Raw genomic sequence first — 13,563 nt, 5'->3', positions numbered from 1 at the left:
AGTTCTAGGTACTCATACATCTGCTTATATATTATGCCTTCAAAGACTTTTCCTAGTACTGGAATTAGTGAAATTGGTCTGTAGTTTGCAAGATCTGATTTGACACCCTTCTTAAAGACTGGAGTTACCTTGGATAGTTTGAGAGGATCAGGAAAAAACCCTTCTATGAGACACAGGTTTACAGAATATGTTAATGGTGCTGCAATGTAATGTATGATTTCTTTCAATAGATTGTTTGACGTATTAAAAATATCTGTACTGTATGAATTTTTCATTTCTTTGACTATTTTAAGAACTTCATGTTGGCATACCTCTTTGAAGTGTTTCAATGATGATCTGGCCCTATTATGATTTAGGTTTGCTCTCTTCAGATAATCTATACATGTTACATTGGGTTTACTGATCAGCTTTTTGATATCATCAGCACAGCTTACAAAATATTTGTTGAATGTATCTGCTGGTATTGGGACTGTCTTGTTGAGTTTTCTGACTTCACCTTTAACAGTATTAATTACTGACCAGGCTGTTTTGCATTGGTTTTTACTATTTTTTATGAAATTTGTGTTGTATCTTAGTTTCGCCAATTGCAACTCTTTCTTATACAGTTTCTTAGTGATTTTTTCGAGATCCTTAATTTCATTAGAATTGTTTGCTTTGGCAAGGCACTTCAACAGCAGTAGCTTATTTTTTAGATTCTCCAGTTCTTTGGTGTACCAAAATTTACCCTTTCTTGTTTTATGGTATTTCTTTTGAACAAGATGGGCTTTTAAAATACCTGTTAAGTAATTGTGGAATGTTTCATCTCTTTGTCTCCCTCTACATTTTTACCCTCCATACTGCCCTCCAAAACTAAATTGGTGATCGCTTGATGCCTCAGAACATGTCCTACCAACCGATCCCTTCTTCTGGTCAAGTTGTGCCATAAATTCCTCTTCTCCCCAATTCTATTCACTACCTCTTCATTAGTTACGTGATGTACCCATGTAATCTTCAGCATTCTTCTGTAGCGCCATATTTCGAAAGCGTCTATTCTCTTCCTGTCTAAACTATTAATCGTCCATGTTTAACATCCATACATGGCTACACTCCATACAGATACTTTTAGAAAAGACTTACCCTGCCACATTCAGAATTTGAAAGAGAATATTCCAGTCAACATTGTGAAAAGCTTTCTCTAAGTCTACAAATGCTGGAAACATAGGTTTTCCTTTCCTTAATCTCTCTTCTAAGATAATTCGTAGGGTCAGTATTGCCTCATATGTACCAAAATATCTATGGAATCAGAACTGATCTTCTGCCAGGTCGCCTTCTGCTAGTTTTTCCATTCGTGTGTAAAGAATTTGTGTCAGTATTTTGCAGCTGTGACTTATTAAACTGATAGTTCGGTAATTTTCACACCTGTCAACACCCGCTTTCTTTGGGATTGGAATTATTATATTCTTCTTGAAGCCTGAGGGTATTTCGCCTGTCTCATACACCTTGCTCACCAGATGGTAGGGTTTTGTCAGGGCTGGCTCTCCCAAGGCTGTCAGTAGTTCTAATGGAATGTTGTCTACTCCGGGAGCCTTGTTTCGACTCAGGTCTTTCAGTGCTCTGTCAAACTCTTCACGCAATATCATATCTCCCATTTCATCTTCACCTATGTCCTCTTCCATTTCCATAATGTTGCCTTCTGGTACAACGCCCATGTATAGGCCCTCTATATACTCTTTCCACCTTTCTGCTTTCCCTTCTTTGCTTAGAACTGGTTTTCCATCTGAGCTCTTGATATTCATACAAGTGGTTCTCTTTTCTCCAGAGGTCTCTTAAATATTCCTGTAGGCAGTACCTATCTTACCCCTAGTGATATATGCCTCTACATCCTTACATTTGTCCTCTAGCCGGGCCGGCCGGTGTGGCCGAATGGTTCTAGGCGCTTAAGTCTGGAACCACATGACCGCTATGGTTGCAGGTTCGAATCCTGCCTCGGTCATGGATGTGTGTGATGTCCTTAGGTTAGATAGGTTTAAGTAGTTCTAAGTTCTAGGGGAGTGATGACCTCAGATGTTAAGTCCCATAGTGCTCAGAGCCATTTGAACCATTTGTCCTCTAGCCACCCCTGCTTAGCCATTTTGCACTTCCTATCGATCTCATTTTTGAGATGTTTGTCTTCCTTTTTGCCTGCTTCATTTACTGGATTTTTATTTTTTCTCCTTTCAGCGATTAAATTCAATATCTCTTCTGTTACCCAAGGATTTCTACTAGGCCTCGTCTTTTTACCTACTCGATCCTCTGCTGCCTTCACTATTTCATCCCCCAAAGTTACCAGTTCTTTGTCTACTGTATTTTTTTCTCCTGTTCCTGTCAAGTGTTCCTTAATGCTCTCTCTGAAACACTTCAACTTCTGGTTCTTTCAGTTTATGCAAATCTCATCTCCTTAAATTTCTACCTTTTTGCAGTTTCTTCAGTTCAAATCTAGAGTTCATAACCAGTAGATCGTGGTCAGAGTCCACATCTGCACCTGGAAATGACTTACAATTTAAAACCTGGTTCCCAAATCTCTGTCTTGCCATTATATAATCTATATGAAACCTTCCATTGTTTCCAGACCTCTTCCACATATACAACCTTCTTTCAGATTCTTACATGAAGTGTTAGCTATGATTGGGTGTTGAAAAGCAAACTTCCTCAGCATTCAAGATACAGAAAAAATTCATCAGAGCTATGATGGGAACAAACAACAGGCCATTAATGAAACCACTATTCAGAAACCTTGATTTTTTTGACAGTTCTTCGTTTGTTTATGTGCTGATCATCATTAAAAGAGCTACAGCCAGAAGGACTCTTAACATTTCACTGCAAACTGGATGGGTATGTTGCACACTGTCAGTTATGCCAGTGATAAAAAATATGCTGCGTTGGCCATGCACTCGGGGAACTTGTATGGGGGCTATGACGTCTTACCCATCAATTGATGTAAGAGTGTCCATACAGCCATGCTGGCCAATACAATAGCAGCTAGTGTCATTAGAGCAGCACCAGAATGTGCACTATGCCGAGGCGATATGTTTGACAGCATGTTGCCCAGCTATATGAGTTCAGCAAGCACCAAATTGTGGGGCTGTGGGAGCTTGCTTGATCATATTGGGCTGTGGGAGCTTGCTTGATCATATTGCATGCCACACCAGTCATATGGACATCACTATTGCCTGTTGTTGATGGCAATGGATACAGGAAGGCATGCATGTTGAACATGTAGGATCTGGACATCTGACACACACTGCAAGGAAGGAGGGCCGACAGATTGTTCACCATTCATCAAACCACGTCCATTGGCAATGATAGGGGCCATTCAGTGTGCTTGACTGTCTTCTATGCAAAATCCCCCAAGTGCTTGTACCATGGTAGGCTGTTGCATAATGCAGGACTCACCCCATGCTGACCATTGTGATGCCTACCACCCACACCCCACAACATTGCATCCAACTCACCTGGTGTTGATAATGATGGACATGTGGCAGTGGGTCATCTTCACCCTGCTTCTGCTTTGGAGGTGACAACCACTGGGTCCATAACTGTTGGCGTAGTAAGAGCACCACAAGGAGTGGTTTGTGGTCTTCCATTACACGTCCCACCAGCATGGTGTGGGGAGTTATATCCTGTGGTGCCTGTTAACTGTCTGTGTTCCTTAGAGGCTCCACAACAATTACACTGTATGTGGAGGAAGGCTTGCAAATGGTGGCTCTTCCGTTTGTGAACACCTACGACCATGTTTTGCTCATCATCGTATGTTACCACCTCCTCAGCATGCTTTGGAACTGTGGATACACTGCCATGGCCAGCTGTATTGCCCGATCTTTCTGCTATTAGGAATGCATTGGGGTGCCACAGAACTTGCCATCAGGACTCTTATCTTCACCCATCTGTTGTGGAAACTGTATGCTCAGATGCAAGTGGCAGTGATTCGAGTATCACATGGCTACACCCAAGATCTCTACAACTCCATTCTGCTGCTTCAAATCCATGGGGGCCTGAAGCCTCAATAATAGTATGTTTTGTGGCTGTGTAACACAATAAACATTGGTTCTTCAAAGTTGAAAGTGTAGTCATATCGTATACAGGGCACAGTCTACGTTCCTGCCAACAATGACTACATTCCACCTTGTCCTTCTGGGTGCATCTCTTTTTATGATTAACAGTATATATGAATTACTCCTCCTTGAGCTAAAAAACCTACAACTTTTCAAAGGAAATCCTTTTGCTCATTCTTATGAAACAGCACATAGAGTAGACATGCTGCTTTGTAACAGACTTAACTTGGCTGAAAATAGAGCTTGCAGTAGAAGAGAGATGTGTTCCACAGTATAAAAGGTGAATAAGTGCTCATAATCTTAAGGTATGCATTTTAGAGTGCTTGTTTACTAGACTTGTTTGCTTTGAATGCGTGCCCCTGTCATATCAATGAATATTGACCATACCTCCTGTGATACTTGGTATGACTGTTCTTTTTATACACTGAAGTGCCAAAGAAACTGGCATAGGCATACGTATTCAAATACAAAGGTATGTAAACAAGCAGAATATGGCACTGCAGTCAGCAACACCTTTATAAGACGAGGAGTGTCTGGTGCAGTTGTTAGATCAGTTCCTGCTGCTGCAGTGGCAGGTTATCAAGATTTAAGTGAGTTTGAATGGGGTGTCATAGTCGGCACACGAGCGATGGGACACAGCATCTCCGAGGTAGTGATGAAGTGGGGATTTTCCTGTATGACTGTTTCATGAGTGTACTGTGCAGGAGTCCAGTAAAACATCAAATCTCTGACACTGCTGCGGCCGGAAAAAGATCTTGGAAGAATGGGGCCAATGACAAATGAGGAGAATCGTTCAAGGTGGCAGAAGTGCAACCCTTCCACAAATTGCTGCAGATTTCCTTGCTGGGCCATCAACAAGTGTCAGCCAGCGTGCGAACCATTCAGTGAAACATCATCGATATGGGCTTTTGGAGCCGAAGACCCACTCGTGTACCCTTGATGATTGCACGGCACAAAGTTTTACACTTCGCCAGGGTCTGCCAACACTGACATTGTACTGTTAATGATGGAAACATGTTGCCTGGTCAGTTGAGTCTCGTTTAAAATTGTATCGAGTGGATGGACGTGTACGGGCATGGAGACAACCTCATGAATTCATGGACCCTGCACGTCAGCAGGGGCTGTTCAAGCTGGTGGAGCCTCTGTAATGGCGTGGGGCACCACATTTGGAGTGATATGGGATCCCCTGGCATGTCTAGATACAACTTTGTAAGCATCCTGTCTGATTACCTGCATCCATTCATGTCCATTGTGCATTTCGACAGACTTGGGCAATTCCAGCAAGACAATGCGACACCACACATGTTCGGAATTGCTACAGAGTGGCTCCAGGAACACTCTTCTGAGTTTAAACTCTCCCGCTAGCCACCAAACTCTCCATACAGGAACAAATCTGGGATGCCTTGCAAAATGCTGTTCAGAAGAGATTCCCCCCACTCCCCCATAAATGTCAGTGTATATACTTATTGAACCATTGACAAGTCACCAATGTTTCAAGCAAATATTGTGTATGAATGTATGACAATAAAATTCTATTATGTTCTTGCTGAAAACTGTTGTAAGTGAATAGAATTTCCTGCAGCGTGCTGTGTAAAACGCATGCGAGACCCTGATGCCTATTCGCACAGTGCAGACATACAGTTACTCCACAAAGTATTTGTCTAATACACAATTTAAGGGTGTATAAAGGATGGAAAAATGGCGGACTGAAATAAAGCAGGGACAAGGATGCCTTTATTGACTAGTGAAAATGAGAATACAATAAAGAAACACAGATTGCTATGTAAATAAACATGGTTAAGCATTCAGAGGTACAGACAGGCAACGTAAGACACAAAATAAGTATTCGTCTACAGTACTGAAAATCACACTTTGAACATAGAATGTTGTTCTTAATACTTAGTAAGGCCTCCTTTCCTATTCTTAATCATTTGCATTGTTCTTGGCATGGAATTCACCAGAAATTCTGTTGTTTGCACTGTAATTTTACACCATTCCTTTTGTAGAGCGGTATGTAAATAATTTCTATTGGATATCTGACAATTCTTGATGTTTTTGTCAAGTAAATGCCACAAATTCTCGATAGGTTTAGTGTCTGGGGATTGCGGTGGTGTCTGCATCCAGTGGGACATGTACAGCTTTCTATCTAGAGTCGTCTGTTTTGGGTCAGTATCTTGTGTGAAAACATAGCCACCATTAAGATCCATATGATTCACACTACTGGATAGAGGTGTTTTTAGGATATTTATGTAGATCTTGTGGTCCATAATGCCCTTCAATAAAACACAAACCCCTCACACCATCTGCACTCATGCACCCCCACACAAGTACTGAAGCTCCTCCATGTTTAACTGAGGCTGTTATACTTCTCTCTTCAAGTTCTTTTTTCTCCACACTGTTACACGCACTTTAGACTTAAACATCTCGAATTGACTCTCGTCAGTAAATACAACCTTCTTCCAGAAATCAAACCCATCTGATTTATGTTCGCTTTCAAATGCAAGTGACTTTGTTCTGTTGATTTTACTGATGATGTACAGTTTTCTACAGGCTCTTCGGCCTCCATACCCAGCTTCATAAAGCATATTTGTTACAGTCTGTGCTGAAACAGAGTTTCCTGTGCGCATGTGAAAACCAGTAGCAAGGTGTGGGGTGCTCAGTTTAGGATTTTTGATGACTTCTCAAAGTAGCTGTTGTTTCTCCATCTTGGACAGAACCGCAGGACGGCCGCTTCATGATTTGTTTTTGTACTTTTTGCTCTGATTAAACCGGTATATAATACTCTTCACTGTACTGATAGGTCTACTGATGGTTTCTCCAATTTCTTGAAAACATTTACCTTATCAAAACAACCGGACGCAGATTTTTCTCTCCTCCTTTGTAGTTTCGCAACGTTTTCGACCCGTATTACGTAAATATCACTCAATGGTTTTCAGACCGGAGAGACACTAATCACTGTGCTGGATGGAACACAACTGCATAACAAACATGAGAGTGGTGTGTGTCAGTGCGGCCCAATACCACAGATATTGCTTACTAGACGAATCCTTGTTTGGCGTCCATTGCGATGTGATTTTACATAGCATGTATTTGGTCACAAATTAAACGACATATGCACCATAAAGAGCATTTCATTTCCAAGTGTAGAAATCAACCAATGTAAGAGAATAGTTGTTATTCATTTTGCAGCTATATTTGTATGACTGTGCGTATTATAGTCTATGCACCACGGTTGGACGAATACTTTGTGGAGTCACTGTACGAGACCCTTTTCCTAGGGTGTGGACAATGCAGTGCCGCAGTGGGCTCCACCTGCGAGAAAGGCTCGCGTGCTTTGGATGGAGTTTGTACAGCAAGTCGCAGCGATTTACTTGGCTGGGGGAGTGGGGGTAGTCGAACTGGGCACCAGCAAGATGACAGCTGCACTGTTTGTTTCGCGCGCGTGGGCAACAATAGGCAATTTTTAACCAAGTTGTAATAGAAACAATCACCAGAAATGTTGACTAACCGCTTCTCTGCATTAAATGATAAGCAATTTACCGAACTGGTTTCCGAAAAGCAAAATTTGTTGAATATTGCCAACGCTGATTGGAAAAATCAAATGAAAAGTCTTAATTCGGGCAGAAATCAGAAGAAAAATGAATAAAACAAGTAAGTAGAAATGTCACTCGGTTACAGGAATTACTTCTCAGTTTGCCTTCAGTTAACAAAAGAAGATAATGAAACTGGTTGGGTATGAATCAGAAAAATTCCTTAAGCTTCTCCGCATCATCGAGTAAATGTTTTGTAACTAAAATTTTATATTCTCCTTCTTCTTCACGATACAAGAACATTTGTCTCACTTCTTTGCGCTTCCTGGGTACTCTTTCGAATAACATACAATCCTCCTCCTCTTCCCTAACTTCCACGTACTTTCAGAGTGCCAAAAATAACAGTTTTCTAGCACGAGCACTGTGCTACATGTATAGCCTTTACTGCCTCCGCTGCACTGCCCCGGGCCTAGCAGAGCACCTCGCAGCACACAGGGAATAGCGTCACACCAATGAACCGCACGGAACTGCTCTAGTCTAGGAGAAACCTGTAGCACCCACTGACTTCCAACAAACTGTAAAAATTATTTCAAACCTTTCAGAAACTTTTTCTCGCTTTCACCCTCACAAAAAATGTGACGGGGAAAAGTTTGTCACTTACTACATTTTGGACGTTGCTCTGATAAAAGTCCCGCGTCAGACATTACATTTTAATTTGTTACTTCACTATTACCAATTCTATTGGCCAGAACTTTTGCAGACGTTATCGACATATACTGCTGAAGGCAACTATAAAGTTATGTTGTTGTACGACTCTTAGTTTAGGAAATATGGCATGATAAATATCAAGTAGCGCGAAAGATCAACTTTTCTTAAAATCTTAGATATTTATCTATTTCAATAGCACAAAATGTTCTTTGAGTTAAGAAAAAGGTATCAGGAGATAGCTCACGTATAACTCTATCAGGCGCAGTTGCCAAATTCTAAAAAAGAAATTTCATTATGTAGGTTCTGACGCGCACCATTCCGCGCCTAGGAAAATGTTTCACACATCGCCCTGCGACCCGCATCGCACTGCGGAAGACACAAGCGTATTCTGCAGCTAGGAAAAGTAGCTTTAGTGTCACTCCTAAAAGTTCAAAGTGCTATTTATTTTATGTCATTTCTGCTATAGATTATGCTTGGTTTTCATTCTATGGTGTGTTCAGAATGATCTCTGTCTGAAATCTCTTTGCTGGCAGCAAAAACTAACACACATTTCATGAGCTGTCAAGATCTAGGGAGTGGGGGAGTTACATGCCCTGTCATGAGCAGTAGGTATATTTCGCAGCCCAACCTGTTTTTTGCATGAACTGCAGGATGTCTGCTATATCTATGTATTAAACAAGTAGCAAAGAACACCTCTGAAGAAATTATTTGAAGTGATTTCATCTCAGATATGTATCTATATAAATTCTGTAAAGAAGAAAGACGGAAAGGACTCTCAGTTTGGTAACAGCTATGAATAATACCAATTATGTTAAGTGGTTACCAAAATGGCTTATTTCAGTACTCCTGGCTGTTTGTTTGACAGTGTACTATTTCACAAAGTTAAAAAAAGCCCCTATTTTTCTTTTTCACAAATGAAATATTTGTTCTGGTGGTAGAGAAGACATGACCAAACAGCAGCTGTTAAAAATTGTTAAGGCAAATCTGTAGATGGATTTGAAAAGAAAAGATAGTTTCCTCCTCTATAATGTATTCCCTTTCACTGTCACATTATTCCACTTAATTTAGAACATAATTAGATAACAAGCGCCATTCAGATAATCTGAAGGAAGTTCTGCTGATACGGCTTAAAATTTACTCCAATTACTGAAGGTGTATTCAGAATTTATGAATACAGTACTCATTAGGAATCATCATTGGTAATTAATATGTTTGTTTATATTACTTACAAGCATATGGTGTTTACATTTACATTTACCCATGCACTCCCTGCCAAGCATTAAAGTTGTCAGACAAGTAATATTACGTCTTATCATCACAATATTTTAAAATTATTATCAAGGCTGAAACATACAGATTTACCGATAGTATACAAATCAATCAATCTGCATTTACAAGGAAATCACAACACGTGATATGTTATAACTTTGTTCTTCATGCTATGTGAGCCCAGAATTTTGTATCAAGGCACTTAATGAGTACTTGCAGATGCTGAGCACTGAGGCTATTGGAACACATGATTTCCGTTACTGATTGCTGTCACAATTCTTGTCACTTGTTTGAGGCATTCATGATCGTATGTTCTCTTTGGATCATCCTGTTCCTGATTGTAGTCTGCTCATTGCCTTTCAACTCAGCCACAACTTCAATAGTTTCCAGAGCACTGTTGTGCGTTTGTACTCATCCGTCCATGGAGGTGAGGTCATCTTTCATATTTCCTGCTTTTCTGTGCTGAAGAAACAGTAAGAAGATTGCAGGACCCCTCACTGTGTGTCAGAGAAGATTGTAGGAAGCTTCACTGGTGTGTAGGCATTACTGAGTGGAGATATGTCTGTGCCATGAATGGACACTATCCAGTTCCACTTTGTCCCTCTTTACAGAGGGTAACATTATTGTGAAATGTAAACATGCACAGCCAGAAATGTCACAATTAATAAAATATTCTGGGCTATATGCTGTGGTCAGATGTATTTCACATTAATTCACTCAATTTCATCCGCACCTGCGGAGGACATTTTCAAGGGGGTAGTAGATTCTTCGAGTGTCCAGTTCACACCCTGATATGCTAATGACTGCAGCAAAATTTCATTTACCTGTGCTTCTGCTCAGTGGTGTGATATCACACGCTGTAACCAGCCACAGTTGGCCATTGTCAGTTGCTGTCATCCACTGTTGCTGTTGCCCCATGGTGGAAGACTTGTACAAATCTTCTTCAGCATTGGGATCCAAATGTCATTCACTTTCATGCTCTCTTGCTTTCTATTGAAATTCCTGGTGTGTTTAATAATCTTTGTGGCCTTTCTGAATAATCTTTCATGGTATCCGCTTCTGATTGCCAGTACTTGAGTCCTATCAAAATGAATGTGGTGGTCTTCTGTCTATAAAGCATGTTTTGCAACAACTGATATGTCAATCTCTCCACTTCTACAGTTGTCCTTGTACTCTTCTTTTTGTAGTATCCACATACTCCTCCACATAACTACATGGAATCCTATAAATTCGTGCATCATTGGCCAATTTGAGTTGATCCTCTAGTGTATGGGTGGGTTTGTAGACTACCACAATATTTCGTTTTGTCGAGATTTTCCCTATGCAGTCAGTAACATTCTCAACTAAAGGCAAGAAAACTTTTGATTTCACAGGTACTTGTGCATCACGATTAGTTTTGTACAACAGTCTTAATGCTGACCTTGTCTGTCTGTAGATATATATTAACACATTCACATGTATAGACACTTGGGCATATGTTACAATTTGAACTGCCCAATGTTAAAATTACTAAGAATTCCATTGTTATAGGCAATAGAGGTTATAAAAGAAATCTCAAGAGTTTTATTCTGTGCTGTCCAGTTACAAACATAGTTTACACTGCAGTTTATTAAAATCCATTCATGTTCTCTTTGAAATTTTGGAACATATCGGTAACAGATTATTTTTCTATGCAGTTTCCATTTTGCAACAGCTATATTTTATTCTTTATTCTTGCAGTTTGGATTCAGTCTTGACCGGACATTAAGTGATGCTATGAATCCATATTTGGATAGCCATCAGGATGGTTGTCTCCTACAACACCCTCCAAATGAAGACTCCACTGGAGCTGTTATTTATTTTATAATGGACCTACAAAATCAAAAGTAAGGCATTTTAAGTTCTTATTTGTTAGTGATTTATTGTTAACTGCAAAAGTTATACATAGGCTAATGTGAGTATTGGTGTGATACGCAATTTATATATTACACCTTTTGTGGCTAGCACTGTGTAGATTGCTAAATTATTATTTTTTATTTATTTTATTATTTAGTAATGTATTTGACTACTGCCATCATCAAGTCTAAATTTACAACTGCTGAAACAAATGTTGGTGATAATTTGAAGTAAAACAATATTTGCACTCTGACACCAAGCTTTGTTTCGGAATTTCGAAGTTTGAAAATGATGATGGTAATAGCCAAAACATGTTATGAAATAATAATAAATTTAAAAAACTCAATTCAGCTGGAAAGTATTATTCATAAAAGTTCATAATAATCTTCGTACTCCAACAAATTAATTTCCTGTTTTAGTATCACACCTATGTTTGCTGCTTAATGTAATTTTAATACATTTCTCTCTTCAGTATATTTTGTGCTATATGATTGTTTTCCGTGCAGTAACTTAAAACTTGTGAGGATCAGACTTATTTGTATAGAGGAAAATATACATCAGTGAATGGAAATCTAATTTTGCTGCATACAGACGTACAGGGAATAGAATTCTAAGGAAAAAGAGGAGGAGATGGGAAAAATGTAATACACTATTTGTCGGAAAGTGCTGCAATACAAAGAAAACAAAATTAAAAATGGAATTAATATTTCAATGATCTGAAACTGCATAAAATTTCATAAGACTGAAAATATAAATAACCAAAAATTTTTAACTCATAAATGGAGTCTTTCATTTGACATTTGAAGGAAAATGTGGCATTGCAGATAAAATATAATAAAAAAAAAAACAAGTGAATTTATCAGAGATTAAGTAATAACATAAATAATCAAAATATTTTCAATTGCTTTTGAATGGAGAACTGGCAACTGCTTTTAGGGGTAGTGTTTATTTTATGTATAGAAAAACCTCACTAATTACCTGCCTACACTGTAAAAACAAAACATGTTTTTAAAAGTATAGATACAAACTTATGAATTATAATGTAAAATCTTGTGCAAATTAATTGTATTATTGACTTAATGCAGTACTTGTTTATGTGAAACATTCTCAGTTTTCCCTCCAGATGAAGGAATAAATAAATTGCGATACCATATATTCGACAGTAATATTAACAGCATAAGGAAAAGATAGATTGCTACTTACTGTAAAGGTGACACGTTAAATTGCAGACACACACAACTAAAAGACACTTACCTGTTAGCTTTCCACCTCAGCATTCATCATAAAAGGAAACACACACACACACACACACACACACACACACACAGCAGGCTTCCTGTCTGCAACTTCATGTGTCTTCTTTCCAGTAAGTAGCAATCTATCTTTTCCTTATATTGTTGATATTCTAACCTGTATTTTCCATTGGTCCACAGTAATATTGATCATTTTCTATTATTTTTATATTATCTTCTTCATATTATCGCTAATCAGTGTCCAAAATTTAGGATTTGAAGATAATGTTGATTCTTTTTGACTGTTTTCTTCTATCACCTTCTTCTCACCCTGAATGCCATGCCTAACATCGTTGAGTGTGTTTTATACCCACAGTATGGTTTCCTAGATTGTAACCCATATGCGTACAGGTTTCTTAGAAATTTTCTCCATGTGTTCCAGAGGTATGCTTACATGTCCTGTCTTCCCTCCTGTACTACCATCTTCATCTGTAGAAGTGCTAGAATTTTCTAGTCCCTCAGTACTTCTTTCCAGGTAGTATATCATGTCTACATGAAGTTTGGTTGAAATTGCTCAAAGAATTCCAGAGTTATGCTTTACCTGTCACCATTCTTACACCCAGGGCCATCTCTAGGGGTTAAATGTCATCGTCACTGTCACTAGTCAGCCCAGAAACCTCAGATACTATGGATTCTACTGTCTCGCCCAATGATGCTAAGGCTGTTTTACCCCAACAGTGTATTTTCAAGTATGTGCGAAGTTTTGTTGAAATTTCATTGGACATCCCAGAGTTACATTTAATTTATCACCCTCTCCCATTCACCCAAGTATTAAGCTTAGGGTGTGTTACACCAAGATAATTGTGTCCTGGTACTAGG

General features: G+C 39.1%; 1 protein-coding gene across 2 annotated transcripts in view; it reads left to right on the top strand.

Annotated features, from left to right (window-relative positions):
- Positions 1-13,563, top strand: part of LOC126248094 (protein GPR107) — a 209,417-nt gene that overhangs the window by 33,243 nt on the left and 162,611 nt on the right. For both annotated transcript variants that reach the window (XM_049948772.1, XM_049948765.1), the window contains exon 3: positions 11,297-11,442. In XM_049948772.1, the coding sequence (XP_049804729.1) occupies positions 11,297-11,442 (146 nt within the window). The remainder of the gene's footprint in view (positions 1-11,296; positions 11,443-13,563) is intronic.

Source organism: Schistocerca nitens, chromosome 1, assembly GCF_023898315.1.
Source record: "Schistocerca nitens isolate TAMUIC-IGC-003100 chromosome 1, iqSchNite1.1, whole genome shotgun sequence".
Classification (NCBI taxonomy): domain Eukaryota; kingdom Metazoa; phylum Arthropoda; class Insecta; order Orthoptera; family Acrididae; genus Schistocerca; species Schistocerca nitens.
This window is presented reverse-complemented; position numbering and strand designations above follow the sequence as displayed.